General features: G+C 41.1%; 1 protein-coding gene across 1 annotated transcript in view; it reads right to left on the reverse strand.

Annotated features, from left to right (window-relative positions):
* The window catches only part of LOC117504102 (protein diaphanous homolog 3-like), a 546585-nt gene that overhangs the window by 383047 nt on the left and 147380 nt on the right, over window positions 1-16158 (reverse strand). Inside the window, exon 18 of the mRNA XM_034163485.1 lies at window positions 10806-11065. Within this exon, the coding sequence (XP_034019376.1) occupies window positions 10806-11065 (260 nt within the window). The remainder of the gene's footprint in view (window positions 1-10805; window positions 11066-16158) is intronic.

Genomic DNA, 16158 nt, shown 5'->3' on the forward strand with positions numbered 1-16158 from the left:
GATTGTCACAGATGGGATATGTAAGTGTGTCACCTGATTTTAATCAGGGAAACATGAATAATCCAATATTACAGAGAGAAATTAAGCTGCAGTGAAACAAAAAAATAATTCAAGCAACATCAAAGATAAAGCTTCCAGTTTTAATCAGACTGCAACAGACAAACCCTGCATGACGTTAGCCGTAGTTATTCCACAGAGACCCAGAAGAACCGTTTTGAAGCTCAAAAACTGCTCCTCTGGGTGTCAAAAGACTTGACAGTACTTACTCTGCGTACATCACGGCCAGCCCATATTTGTATTAAGAGGTTGGGAATGGGTGAGACCCTGCTTGACATGAAAACATGCCTTCCATCTTCAAGTTACTGAAGAAGCTAAGATAACAGGCCGACCTTGGTTTGGATGTTTATTAAGTTATATTTTTGGGAACCGGGCGGTGATTCTCATCATAGTTTGATTTGTTGAGGGCATTAAAAATAATGGCTCACCCACTTAATACTTGTGTAGTAACTGGACATAATGTCACATTTGGAGAATTAACCAAACAAGTCATAGTACTGCAGATATTTTTAATAAAATGCCATAAAAAAACAATAAAAAGAGTTCTCCGCAGCAGCCACAGTTAGTGGCCTCGGCAACCGCAGTTTATATCTATCCTATGCGACAGCACATGAAGCCTGGTTCACACAGCAAGATAATTAGGCCGATCTTCCCTTTCCGACGATCTTAAGGACGCCCCAACAATCATGATGACAATAAAGATAATCTTATCAAATATTCCTGCCGTGTGTGGTGTGTTAAGAGCACTGTGATCTACTCGGAAAGATGTCAGGAGTGCTCCAATCGCAAATCGGGGATATTCAACATGTTGGATTGTTCCCGACTTACCAGAAAGTCCAGTGGTCGCGCCGTCTCCACTCCTTTAAAGAACGCCTTTTCGTTTTCTTTTTGTATCGCTTTTTTCCCCTCTGTTTTAAATAGTCCACAAAGTATCTCCATGTGTTTACTCTGAAGTCACGTTTAATTTCAAGAGATTTTGCGAGATTTCCTATCTGACGTGGGAATGTTCGTGTGTGAAATCTGTTCGTGTGTAGTGTTGTTGTCCTTACCGTGTGGCTTAACACCACACACTATGACCAAACCTGTTACATCTATGATTTTTTTTTTTTATCTCCACGTGTGGTCTCTCAGTTTTTGGAAACCTACAGATATTTTTAAAATCTTGCCGTGTGATACTGGGAATTAGCTGTCACTCAAAGAGACCATGCCCCAATTATGCATAATGTTATGGTTTAAAATATCTTTAAGAAGTTATTAAAAAAAAAAAAACACTCTCCACTAGTACTGTTGTCATGGAAGGTGAAACTAGCAAAAGACACCAAACCACTTTTTTGTACCAGGCTGCAAACGTGTTTCTTTCTGCTCTGAGGTTGGATACATGGGCTTCAATGGGAACCTGCTGCTTTCTAAACCCAGCATCAAGTGGTAGGTCAAGGAACTGGAACTTTATTATTCTGGGTGTGGCTCACTTAGGCCCACTGAAACTTACCGCTTGGGTTTAATGCAACACTGGGCAAAATACTAAAAGTCATCTTTCACGCATCTTTCAATTAAGTAAATTGTTGTGAGCTCGTTAACGATGAAAAATGGCCGTGACTCACATCTGTGGTTACTGACAACAGTAAATCTGCCTCAGTGAGTGGCATGACTGTTTTTTTTTACTTCTACAACTCTGGGGGTTTCTATGTGTGTGTTACATGTGAAAAATAAGCCCAACTGTTAGAGGTGATAAAGAATCAAACTACTGCAGTAAGATTGAAACATATAGAACAACAAAGAAGCTTCCAACTCAGAAACCAACAATCATGGTGCAGTAAATTTCCCAGTAATACAACGTGGCATGACATCAACTCTGCAAACTCTGTCAGGGTTCATACAGCTTAAAACCCAATGATTTTGGACTTGTAGGCAAGACTGTGGACCCTTGAGGGTGATGGAAAGACAGATTTTTTTAAGACCTTTTGGGTGAAAGTATTAAAGAAACTTAAGACCAACAATACAATAACCAAAAACTCTAGGGCCAATATAAATGGCTGAGTGTTAGAGACAAATTTGCCTAAATACTTATTGCAACATGAATGTCATTACTGGTTAAGCCATGCTGAAAAACCTTCCCTGAAAAGCCAGTTTTCATTAAGTTTAAACTTACTCATGTCATCACTTTAGTTACATTTATCTAGTTGACAGAGTTCGCTAAATTGCTTTGGGTGTTGTGGGCTGGGGTGTTTGGCTGGCTTGGTTTTTGTTTTCTGTTTCTCCCACCAGGTGGTATGCATTCAGGACCGAGTGGCTGAGCATTAGGACCTCACCCTGAACACCTGAGGCTTGTTTTCACATGCAGGTCATCAGGACTCACAGCTGTGGTGTATTTTGTCTTGATCAGAGATTGCTGCATTTAAACCTTGAATGCACAGTGTGTGATTGCCAGACGTGTGAGATCGACGTCAGGAGAACAATCTCACCATCACGGACGCAGAGACCGCTCCAGGTTTGATGGCACAGTCTGTGAAGGAGGATTGGGTGAGGTCTCACGCTCTTCAGCACACTTCCTGAGGTAATTCGGTTTTTGGTGACTTTTATGAAGTAATGACAGTGGATTTGGTGTCCCTCACACCTTGTGTTAGTGAGCTGTCATGTTATGCTAATTGTCTAATCAGCTTCTGCTGCAGTGGAGATTTGAACTGAGTTGTTCCGTGCCTGCAGGGTAAGAAGCTGATGTATAGATTTAAGCCAGGAAGTGTTTGCTGATTGCGTGCACCTTTGAGTTGTGTCTCTCTGTGTGGAGTTGGACTCCTCATGTTTTCTTTCTTCACAGACTTGGTTTGTCGCGGCCACCTGAGGGGTGTCGGCGGGGTCCCTGGGTCCGAACTGCTGTGGCTCCGGACCGTTTGCGCTGTTGAGAGCGCGCCGTGTTTCCACCTCACCAGACCGCGGACTTTTTGGTTGTTTAGCACTGCACACTGTTATGTTTATTAAATTCTGTTATCTTTTGAACCGTGCTCTGCTTATTTTATGCTGGGTCCTTTCAAACGCTGGGTCGGTGCTCCGACAGCGTCCGAAACATAACATTGGGTAATGTTACGAGAGACTTTCAATGAATTATTTAAAAAAAAAAGTATATATATATAGCCATTTGTCTTGATATTTTTAATTCCAGTGTCAGAACAAGCCTTCGGGTTTTGATTGGCTGTGGGCCTCATCACTGCTCACCAAAATCATAGCAAAAACCTGAACAGCACTATATCATTCCGCCATTATTCCCACCGCGACTGCCTCCTCCTCTTCAAACTGAAAAGCTCTGAAAACCTTTATAAAAAAAATTAAAAAAAAAGTCGATGGGTAGATCTGTAGCCATGTTGTGACGGGCAGACAAAGCAGGACCACATGAAAGTATTGTGTTTCTCTGATTGGCTCTGAGTGACTTATGATCTCACGAGACCATGGGTTTGAGAGCTAAGAATGTGTAGCTTCAGGAAGTGTTTCAATGACAGTGTTCCATTAACAGAATGTAAGAAGTAATTTGGGCATACAGGTATGTCCATAGACCTCAGAGTGTTAAGACATACTAATACCAATACTAATACCACCTTATTTTTAAATTAACAAATGCAATGCTTTTTAAGATTTATTTTAAGGATTTGTGGTAACCCTGTCTATACCTCACCCATATGCTGATGATATGCAAGTATGCATGCCTATTGTTGCAGGCAGTGTTACATTCTATACGGCTGGACGCTTGTTTGACTGCAGTAGAAAGCTGGATGTTATCTCAGTTTCAGCTTTTAGATTGTGACAAAAGTAGGGCTGAAAGGATTAGTTGAGTAACTCGAGTAATTCGATTACAAAAAATGTTTGACGCAAATTCTGTGCCTCAAAGGTCAGTTTAATGGTGTAGTACATATGCCAGGCCTATGTGTGGCACTGTAACATCCCCATAAAAAAAAACAGAAGACTAGCGCATATGCCATGAAAGAGCTTGATTAATGAAGCACCAAAAGCTACAGCTTTCCAACGTGGCACACAGAGTAAAGTAAAGCCTTTAAAGAGAAAGAGGGTCCACGCTGATCATCTGAAATAACCTACTGCGCATTTAAAGCAACGCAGGGTGTTTGTCTATTTTTTAAAAAACACACAGCTTGGTTCGCTGGCTGCGCTCCACTCTATGTGCACTTTACGTTAATGAAGTTTATTCAAAAACCGCCTTTATTCGGATTGGATCAGAGTTTCATCAACAGGGTGCAGAAGGGCTTTATCAATGTGGCTTTTGTGGAAAAGCTGCACTCCAGAGCCCGGTTTTTCACAGACTGCGCTCATGTCCGTCTGCAGCCTGACGGACTAGATTACAGAGACCGTCTGCATTCACGGCCCGGTGTCAGGGGATGCTGAGCTCCTGACACCAGGAAAGATCCAAAACATGTAAAGATGTGAAAAAAATAAATAACTACCCAGGAAAACAGAAAGGGATACACTAAATTTGACAATCTGCATGATGGCGCAATGACATTGTGTCATGGCTTAGGGAGAGTCTTGGACTACTGATGTTTAAAAATGCAAAAGTACTTTTTATACAATTACTTGATTAAAAAATTGCTAGAATAATCAATTTCAAAAATATTCTATAACCGCAGCCCTAGACAAAAGTAAGATGATGGTCGTTGGCGCTATTTGATCATTTCGCACAATCTCTTGATGACTATGTGGGTTAAACACTGACAGTTTAAATCTGGGTGTGATATCTGACCATTCCATGTCTTTTGATTTACGTATTACAGAGGTGGACCGGACTTGCCTGGTTTAATTTATGCGACACTGCAATGAGTCCAGTCTATTACTGACACAGAAGCATAGGTTCATGCGTTGATATGCTCAGGCACTTACGACTTAATATTTTATTTTCTGGTTTACAACATGTTGGTATATTAAGAGACCTCCAAGTTATCAGGAACATGTCTGATAGAGTTTTGACTAAAATGTCATTATTGTCATTGGCCTCTACCGGTGGTTGGCTCTCACTGCGGTATTGTATCACTTCCTGTTCCGGAGCACAGCGGTGTTTTGCTGTATCTGTTAGCTGTTTAATCTGCGCAGTTAGATTCATCTAGATGATTTGTTTCACAGTGTAATCTTCACGTGCCTTAACTAAAGCACTCCCTCTGCTGAATCACCTCTAAATTATTTACACATTATTCACTTTGTGTGTTTTTAGGAATCCGCTAGCTTAGCGCAGCTACTAGCTCTTAGCCGGTTTAGCATGGCGGCTTCTCCTGTCTCTCCCGCACTTTTCTGCTTTGGGTGTGAAATGTTTAGTTATTCCTCGGCCTCTTTTAGCAGTAATGGTACTTGTAATAAGTGTAGCTTATTATAGCTTTGGAGGCCAGGCTGGGCGAATTGGAGATTCGGCTCCGCATCTTGGAAAATCCTACAGCTAGCCAGGACCCTGTAGTTGGTGCAGACCAAGGTAGCTTAGCCGCCGTTAGCTGTCCCCCAGCAGATCCCAAGCAGCCGGGAAAGCAGGCCGGCTGGGTGACTGTGAGGAGGAAGCGTAGTCCTAAACAGAAGCCCCTGTACACCACCAACCCATTCACATCTCTAACCATTTTTCCACACTCGGCGACACACCCGCCGAGGAACAAACTCTGGTTATTGGCGACTCTGTTTTGAGAAATGTGAAGTTAGCGACACCAGCAACCATAGTCAATTGTCTTCCGGGGGCCACAGCAGGTGACACTGAAGGAAATTTGAAACTGCTGGCTAAGGCTAAGCATAAATTTGGTAAGATTGTAATTCAGGTCGGCAGTAATGACACCCGGTTACGCCAATCGGAGGTCACTAAAATTAACATTGAATCGGTGTGTAACTTTGCAAAAACAATGTCGGACTCTGTAGTTTTCTCTGGGCCCCTCCCCAATCGAACTGGGAGTGACATGCTTAGCCGCATGTTCTCCTTGAATTGCTGGCTGTCTGAGTGGTGTCCAAAAAATGAGGTGGGCTTCATAGATAATTGACAAAGCTTATGGGGAAAACCTGGTCTTGTTAGGAGAGACGGCATCCATCCCACTTTGGATGCAGCAGCTCTCATTTCTAGAAATCTGGCCAATTTTATTAAACCCTCCAAACCGTGACTATCCAGGGTTGGGACCAGGAAGCAGAGTTGTAGTCTTACACACCTCTCTGCAGCTTCTCTCCCCCTGCCATCCCCCCAATACCCCATCCCCGTAGAGACGGTGCCTGCTCCCAGACCACCAACAACCAGTAAAAAAATCTATTTAAGCATAAAAATTCAAAAAGAAAAAATAATATAGCACCTTCAACTGCACCACAGACTAAAACAGTTAAATGTGGTCTATTAAACATTAGGTCTCTCTCTTCTAAGTCCCTGTTAGTAAATGATATAATAATTGATCAACATATTGATTTATTCTGCCTTACAGAAACCTGGTTACAGCAGGATGAATATGTTAGTTTAAATGAGTCAACACCCCCGAGTCACACTAACTGTCAGAATGCTCGTAGCACGGGCCGAGGGGGAGGATTAGCAGCAATCTTCCACTCCAGCTTATTAATTAATCAAAAACCCATAGAGAGTTTTAATTCATTTGAAAGCTTGACTCTTAGTCTTGTCCATCCAAATTGGAAGTCCCAAAAACCAGTTTTATTTGTTATTATCTATTGTCCACCTGGTCGTTACTGTAAGTTTCTCTGTGAATTTTCAGACCTTTTGTCTGACTTAGTGCTTAGCTCAGATAAGATAATTATAGTGGGCGATTTTAACATCCACACAGATGCTGAGAATGACAGCCTCAACACTGCATTTAATCTATTATTAGACTCAATTGGCTTCGCTCAAAATGTAAATGAGTCCACCCACCACTTTAACCATACATTAGATCTTGTTCAGACTTATGGTATGGAAATTGAAGACTTAACAGTATTCCCTGAAAGCCCCCTTCTGTCTGATCATTTCTTAATAACATTTACATTTACTTTAATGGACTACCCAGCAGTGGGGAATAAGTTTCATTACAGTAGAAGTCTTTCGGAAAGCGCTGTAACTAGGTTTTAGGATATGATTCCTTCTTTGCTATGTTCTCCAATGTCATATACCAACACAGTGCAGAGTAGCTACCTAAACTCTGTGAGTGAGATAGATTATCTCGTCAATAGTTTTACATCCTCATTGAGCACAACTTTGGATGCTGTAGCTCCTCTGAAAAAGAGAGCCTTAAATCAGAAGTGCCTGACTCCATGGTATAACTCTCAAATTCGCAGCTTAAAGCAGATAACCCATAAGTTGGAGAGGAAATGGCGTTTCACTAATTTAGAAGATCATCACTTAGCCTGGAAAAAGAGTCTGTAGCTCTATAAAAAAGCCCTCCGTAAAGCTAGGACATCTTACTAATCACTAATTGAAGAAAATAAGAACAACCCCAGGTTTCTTTTCAGCACTGTAGCCAGGCTGACAAAGAGTCAGAGCTCTGTTGAGCCGAGTATTCCTTTAACTTTAACTAGTAATGACTTTGTGACTTTCTTTGCTAATAAAATTTTAACTATTAGAGAAAAAATTACTCATAACCATCCCAAAGATATATCGTTATCTTTGGCTGCTTTCAGTAATGCTGGTATTTGGTTAGACTCTTTCTCTCCGATTGTTCTGTCTGAGTTATTTTCATTAGTTACTTCCTCCAAACCATCAACATGTCTATTAGACCCCATTCCTACCAGGCTGCTCAAGGAAGCCATACCATTAATTAATGCTTTGATCTTAAATATGATCAATCTATCTTTATTAGTTGGTTATGTACCACAGGCTTTTAAGGTGGCAGTAATTAAACCATTACTTAAAAAGCCATCACTTGACCCAGCTATCTTAGCTAATTATAGGCCAATCTCCAACATTCCTTTTCTAGCCAAAATTCTTGAAAGGTTAGTTGTAAAACAGCTAACTGATCATCTGCAGAGGAATGGTTTATTTGAAGAGTTTCAGTCAGGTTTCAGAATTCATCATAGTACAGAAACAGCATTAGTGAAGGTTACAAATGATCTTCTTATGGCCTCAGTGTGGACTCATCTCTGTGCTTGTCCTGTTAGACCTCAGTGCTGCTTTTGATACTGTTGACCATAAAATTTTATTACAGAGATTAGAGCATGCCATAGGTATTAAAGGTACTGCGCTACGGTGGTTTGAATCATATTTATCTAATAGATTACAATTTGTTCATGTAAATGGGGAGTCTTCTTCACAGACTAAGGTTAATTATGGAGTTCCACAAGGTTCTGTGCTAGGACCAATTTTATTCACTTTATACATGCTTCCCTTAGGCAGTATTATTAGAAAGCATTGCTTAAATTTTCATTGTTACGCAGAAGATACCCAGCTTTATCTATCCATGAAGCCAGAGGACACACACCAATTACTTCAACTGCAGGAATGTCTTACAGACATGAAGACATGGATGACCTCTAATTTCCTGCTTTTAAATTCAGATAAAACTGAAGTTATTGTACTTGGCCCCACAAATCTTAGAAACATGGTGTTTAACCAGATCCTTACTCTGGATGGCATTACCCTGACCTCTAGTAATACTATGAGAAATCTTGGAGTCATTTTTGATCAGGATATGTACTTCAATGCGCATATTAAGCAAATATGTAGGACTGCTTTTTTACATTTGCGCAATATCTCTAAAATTAAAAAAGGTCTTGTCTCAGAGTGATGCTGAAAAACTAATTCATGCATTTATTTCCTCTAGGCTGGACTACTGTAATTCATTATCAGGTTGTCCTAAAAGTTCCCTGAAAAGCCTTCAGTTAATTCAAAATGCTGCAGCTAGAGTACTGATGGGGACTGGAAGGAGAGAGCATATTTCACCCATATTGGCCTCTCTTCATTGGCTTCCTGTTAATTCTAGAATAGAATTTAAAATTCTTCTTACTTATAAGGTTTTGAATAATCAGGTCCCATCTTATCTTAGGGACATAGTAGAGAAGCTTGACTCTTCGACTGGACTGGGTTGCTTGACGTGAGGATGTTTCGCTTCAAATCACAGAAGCTTCCTCAGCTAAAATTCTTGCTCTGGTAGTCAAACTTCTGTCTCGACTCTTGTAGAGAAGAATAAACCGATTATCTTAGGGACCTCTTACTACCATACCACCCCAATAGAGCGCTTCGCTCTCAGACTGTAGGCTTACTTGTAGTTCCTAGGGTTTTTAAGAGTAGAATGGAAGGCAGAGCCTTCAGCTTTCAGGCTCCTCTCCTGTGGAACCAGCTCCCAATTCAGATCAGGGAGACAGACACCCTCTCTACTTTTAACATTAGGATTAAAACTTTCCTTTTTGCTAAAGCTTATAGTTAGGGTTGGATCAGGTGACCCTGAACCATCCCTTAGTTATGCTGCTATAGACTTAGACTGCTGGGGGGTTCCTGTGATGCACTGAGTGTTTTTCTCTTTTTGCTCTGTATGCACCACTCTGCATTTAATCATTAGTGATTGATCTCTGCTGTCTTCCACAGCATGTCTTTTTCCTGATTCTCTCCCCTCAGCCCCAACCAGTCCCAGCAGAAGACTGCCCCTCCCTGAGCCTGGTTCTGCTGGAGGTTTCTTCCTGTTAAAAGGGAGTTTTTCCTTCCCACTGTCGCCAAGTGCTTGCTCACAGGTGGTCGTTTTGACCGTTGGGGTTTTTCTGTAATTATTGTATGGCTTTTGCCTTACAATATAAAGCGCCTTGGGGCAACTGTTTGTTGTGATTTGGTGCTATATAAATAAAATTGATTTGATTTGCTGTATTCACAGTAGCAGTGGCTGTGGTCATACTTACTGAGTTACTAGTGATTTATGTGCCAACACATGCCCTGATGTGTCAGAGCATCACCTGCTGCATGTTCCAGGAATGCAAAAATAATTCAACAGGTAGTACAGCCTCTGCTTATGTGCTTCAAATATTTGGAACAGTTTACCAGACAATATAACACAAATTGGTTGCACATTTTAAATGAAGACAAAGCATCTCTTTTTGTCTAGTATATGTAATTAGCTTGGAGTTTTAAATTTAACTAATTTCTTCTGATTTTTGTTTACTGGTATGTTAAAGTTGAATCCACATTTTTATTATGTTCTTGTTGCTTGTTTACATTTCACTTAATTTTGTGAGTCAATTTTGTTGTTTTTATGTCTTGTGTGTTAGCAGATTATTGCTGTTTTTAACTGTAAAGAATTTGGAAGAGCTTTATGAATAAATATGAATTGAACTGTATATTATTGCTCATGCAAACATTGTATGGTCTGGCAATAAAACGTCCTACGTTGCTACACACATCTATATGTAAATATCTGTAAATACAAGCTGACATTGTAATACTAAACTCTTATTAATCTGTGGATGACAAAATTTAAATACCCTCAGTGTGGCAAAAAAAAAAAAATAATAATAGTCACATTTTGTTCCAAAGACATGCATCTTAGGTAAATTGGAAACTTTAAATTGGCCATAGGTGTGCATGCGGGTGTGAATGTGTTTGTCCATATGTTGCCCTGTGATAGACTGGCATCCTGTCCAGGTTGTACCCCGCCTCACACCTCATGACTGCTGGGATAGGCTCCAGCCACCCCGTGACACTTAGAGTAAGAGCATTTAGAGTAAGCGGGTACAGAAAACGGATGGATCAACATGGTTCCACTACTTTAGCAGATTACTGCAACTGCCCATCGCTAGTTTATAATAAGGTCATTAATTTAAGATTTCACCCTCACCTTGCAGAGGGAACTCAAGTCGAAGCCATAAGAAAGAGCATTTCGAGAGCCAGTATTCATGTAGTTTCCCAGAAGTAGCACCAGTTCAAGTAGTTGACCAAAGGCGCGACTCTTCTTGACTTCATCGCAGGCAGCATCAACAGCCAGGATGTCTGGCCGTAAATTGTTCACTTGCTCCTCAAACTGCAGCCTGAAGAGGATGTGACTGAGGCGAGGACGCAGCCGCTTTACACTGCCCATCTGCAAAGAAGAAGAGGAGACTCATGAAAAGAAAAAAACAACATGTACGAGTACAGAAAGGACCTAAGCAAGAAATGGAAAAACAAGTACTGTGAAAGAGCGAGACCAAAACATAGTCAATTCTAAAATAAACTTTAATCAAACTTCTGATACATTCTTACATTAAAATGAACTAAGCTAAAATACATTTATGCAGCAGGCATGCTGGAAAGTGCTGCTAGGCAGCAGAAATAGATGCAGACAGTGATTTGATTTGGAACCCAGGTCTGCTAAGTTAATTACGGAGTTTATGTGCATATAAGGCAGGCATCAGAGGGGTGGAATATACAATAGGCTGCCTTGGATTACCACTCTCACACAATTAGAGAAAATTTGAAAATATTGCACTGGGCCCAGGGTTTGGCCACAAGCGCGAGTGTGTATGTGTGTGGGGCAGTAAGAGCGGCACAGGTTCCAATTGTCTGTTTCACACAACAGCTGGCTGTGCAGTTTGACATCCTTCGTCAAGGGTTTAATTATAGCTACTGTAATGTTATCAAATGACTGTCTGTGTCTTTATGAAGGAAAACAACTGAGAAAATAGCACAATTACGTGAACAAAATAAAAAAAGGGAGAGGACAACATATATCATGCAGTAAGTATAACTCAGTAAAGAGAAGATTACAACAGGCTTCGAGAAGTGAACACACCGGCGTTCTGTCAAGGTGAACGGATACTTAGCTGTTGCCATTTCTATAAAGCTACGGTGTGCAAGAGACAAAACTGAGCGACTCAAGGAAGTGAGTGGGGAAAGAAAGTTGTGAAAAATGTAGTTTGCATATTTTGGCCCAGTTACACAAGATGGCATCATTTGTGATATCACTGTGTGTTCTAAAATTTTGTCAAAACGCATAAGGGACGCAAAAACACCATGGGTAACTGCTTCAGTGTCCCTTGTGTGTCTTCTCCAGTGTACACTGGATTGGAGCAGAGTTTGCTGTGGTCTAAAAGCCACTGCTTGTGGGCCAAGACATCAAAGAACTCCAAGACGCACACGCACACACATCTCGGGTGTCCCAAAAAAATATGCAACATTTTATCAGCAAAGAAAATGGTCAAAGCATATGTCTCGGAAATACATTTATGGCTGATAGAAAGCTGAAAGGTTGAAGTTTTTCATACCAATGTCAATATTGGCCCTGCATTTTGTCAGTCTAGCATAAAGTCGCTGCACATGTTGACACTCTTGGTCTGGTGCCAAAACTCAATTTTTGTTGCTGTAGTATGGTTAATTTTGGCATTTTCCTGAGTCTAAATGTTGTATATTTTTTGGGGATATATATATATATATATATATATATATATACACACACACACACACACACACGAGGGCTGTCAATAAAGTAACTGTCTTTTTAATTTTTTTCAAAAACTATATGGATTTAATTCATATGTTTTTATGTCAGACATGCTTGAAACCTCGTGCGCATGCGTGAGTTTTTCCACGCCTGTCGGTGACGTCATTCGCCTGTGAGCACTCCTTGTGGGAGGAGTCGTCCAGCCCCTCGTCGGAATTCCTTTGTCTGAGAAGTTGCTGAGAGACTGGCGCGTTGTTTGATCAAAATTTTTTTCTAAACCTGTGAGACACATCGAAGTGGACACGGTTCGAAAAATTAAGCTGGTTTTCAGTGAAAATTTTAACAGCTGATGAGAGATTTTGAGGTGATTCTGTCGCTTTAAGGACTTCCCATGGTGCGAGACGTCGCTCAGCGCTCTCAGCCACCGTCAGCCTGTTCAAGCTGAAAACCTCCACATTTCAGGCTCTATTGATCCAGGACGTCGTGAGAGAACAGAGAAGTTTCAGAAGAAGTCGGTTTCAGCATTTTATCCGGATATTCCACTGTTAAAGGAGATTTTTTTAATGAAAGACGTGCGGACGGGTCCGCGCGTCGGGACGCAGCCGACGCGGTGCGGCGGCACAGGAAAAACCCCTCCGTGTTGATAACCATTTGTAAAATCCAGGCGGCTTTTGATGGCTTTCAGTGGAGTGAGTATATGAGAAATTGTTTAACAGCAGGACATGTTCCAACTTGTCCTTAAGGCTTCCAACAGAGGTGTTTTTCCTGTGGCGGAGCGTCGCGGCGGCTGCGTCCTGACGTGCGGACCCGTACGCACGTCTTTCATTAAAAAAATCTCCTTTAACAGTGGAATATCCGGATAAAATGCTGAAACCGACTTCTTCTGAAACTTCTCTGTTCTCTCACGACGTCCTGTATCAATAGAACCTGAAATGTGGAGGTTTTCAGCTTGAAACAGGCTGACGACGCCGCCTGAGAGCGCTGTGCGACGTCTCGCACCGTGGGAAGTCCTTAAAGCGACAGAATCCCCCCAGAATCTCTCATCCGGTGTTAAAATTTTCACTGAAAACCAGCTTAATTTTTCGAACCGTGTCCACTTCGATGTGTCTCACAGGTTTAGAAAAAATTTTGATCAAACAAAGCGCCAGTCTCTCAGCAACTTCTCAGACAAAGGAATTCCGACGAGGGGCTGGATGACTCCTCCCACAAGGAGTGCTCACAGGCGAATGACGTCACCGACAGGCGTGGAAAAACTCACGCATGCACACGAGGGTTCAAGCATGTCTGACGTAAAAACATATGAATGAAATCCATATAGTTTTTGAAAAAAATAAAAAGGACAGTCACTTTATTGACAGCCCTCATATATAATATATATATATATTATATATATATAGACACACACACACCAGTAAAACAAGCTCAATATTAAATGATTAATTTTCCACACTCTTCAAATTTATTTTGTGTATTTCTCCGTAATTCATGTGGGTGGCCTCAGCTAATTCAGCAGAAAAATCAAATCATTGGATAATTAGCACCTTTCGCTGGACTCTTCTGGGCTAGAAAACTGACAGCTGCAAAAAATACACACACACACCTTCAACCACTTATCCAGGATTGGTAAAGGGAGCAACAGCTCCAGTAAGAGACCCCAGACTTCCCTTTCACAGGCCACATTGACCCATTGTTGTCTTTCTGCTGCCTGATTCTGTTTTTTCTCTCTAATGTGCGGTTCCATCCAGATATAGGATTGGGCGTCTTCTGCAAGCCTGGTCCTGCACACCAGCATGGACTCCCACAAAATTTCATGTATATTTGTATTGTCGCAACTGTCGCATGGCGGCGCAACTCACGTATGCTGCGGCCTTCACTCACTTTGCCTCAATTCAGATGACGGACTGCTTCAAATTTAAAGCACATAAACAACGTCAAATGTATATGTGTTGTCTTTAATTCTGATGTGTGCCATTATTACGGTAAACAAGTAATTGTGGATTAATTGCTGTATTCTGAGGTAATTGGAGTGTAAACGTAATCTTGTTGCATTTGTAATGACAATGATAACTAGAAGCACTCAGAGTGCAAACCTCCGCCAAGGCCATGGGGTCACTGACACCATAACATCTACACGCCGTGGAATCACTGAACCTAAAAAAGTTAAACAATGTTTGCTCAGTAGTAAAAAAAAGTTTCATCTGCTGTGACTGGATAGCATGTATCCTTAGCGCTTGGCATCACAAAAATTCAATTTATTATTCAACTAAACTGCAAATATATGAATTTTTTAATATTTATGAAACACTTCTCTAAACAAGGCCATAGGGTCACTGACCCTAAAGAGATTCCCTCCTTGGCACAGTGATCTATTTCTTTTTGTCTCTTTCTCTAAAATTGTATATAATAATCATTAGATTATTAATATATAAACAAAAATAAATTTAAGAAATATTACAATTTGAAAACAAATGCACCCGAACGTGATGACAGCTGCAACTGCTTAATGCTAACTTTTAACATTGAAAATGCCATAGATATGCTAACAAGTTAGCATCAGGATCCGGATCGTGATCCAGATCACCACAAAAATTGAATCACTTGTTCCTCTTGTCATTTCCAACCACTCCACAAAATTTCTATAAACAAAAATAAATTTAAGAAATATTACAATTTGAAAAGAAATGCACCGGAACGTGATGACAGCTGCAACTGCTTAATGCTAACTTTTAACATTGAAAATGCCATAGATATGCTAACACGTTAGCATCGGGATCCAGATCATGATCCAGATCACCACTAAAATTTAATCACTTGTTCCTCTTGTCATTTCCAACCACTCCACAAAATTTCATCAAAATCCGTTCAAAACGTTTTGAGTTATCCTGCTGACAGACAGACAGACAGACAAACAAACAAACAAACAAACAAACAAACGCGACCGAAAACATAACCTCCTTGGCGGAGGTAATAAATCTCATTCCATTCGTCAACTGTGTCGGTAGTATGGCCCAAGCAGAGAGTCACCCCTTTGAGTCTGGTCTGCTTGAGGTTTATTCCTCAAATCAGAGGGAATTTTTTTCCTTACCACTGTCGCCTGTGTGCTTGCTCTAGGGGTTGGTAAGGTTAGAGCTTACTTGTGTGAAGTGCCTTGAGGCAGCTTTGTAGTGATCTGGTGCAATATAAATGAAATAAATTGAAATCGATACTGCAGCATCCTCTTTTTACAAGTACATATAAAAAAAATAGAATATTGTGAAAAAGCTAAATGTTTTTCCAATTGCAGAAATATTATACACACACACACATACACATATATATATATACACATACCCCATATACCCCAGACACAGTCCTGGACCATTACGTTTCATTTGGTCTTACGTGCCCCCAAAAGGATCCCGACCTGCGGTCTTTCCCAGCCGCCAGTGGGGTTTTCCCCACAGTCAGCAGAGCTTTCCCTGCAGTCACTGGAACTTTCCCCAGAGTCAGTCAATAGACAAAATAATATTTCACAATACACCTTACGGTGCGATGGGACCTGGAGTAGTAAAATTTAGCCCACCTGCCTACCTCCAGTAGCCATGCACCACCCCTGGGGGACCTGTTGTGTTACAAGGATGCAGGCACACAGGGAGCCCCCACTAAGTCAACAAAGGGACATAGCTACTGGAAAACCCTCCCAGGCAAGCTAGATAAATACTACCCCAGACACAGCCCTGGACCATTACGTTCCATTTGGTCTTACGTGCCCCCAAAAGGATCCCGACCTGAGGTC

This window comes from Thalassophryne amazonica, chromosome 2 (genome assembly GCF_902500255.1).
Source record: "Thalassophryne amazonica chromosome 2, fThaAma1.1, whole genome shotgun sequence".
In the NCBI taxonomy this organism is placed as follows: domain Eukaryota; kingdom Metazoa; phylum Chordata; class Actinopteri; order Batrachoidiformes; family Batrachoididae; genus Thalassophryne; species Thalassophryne amazonica.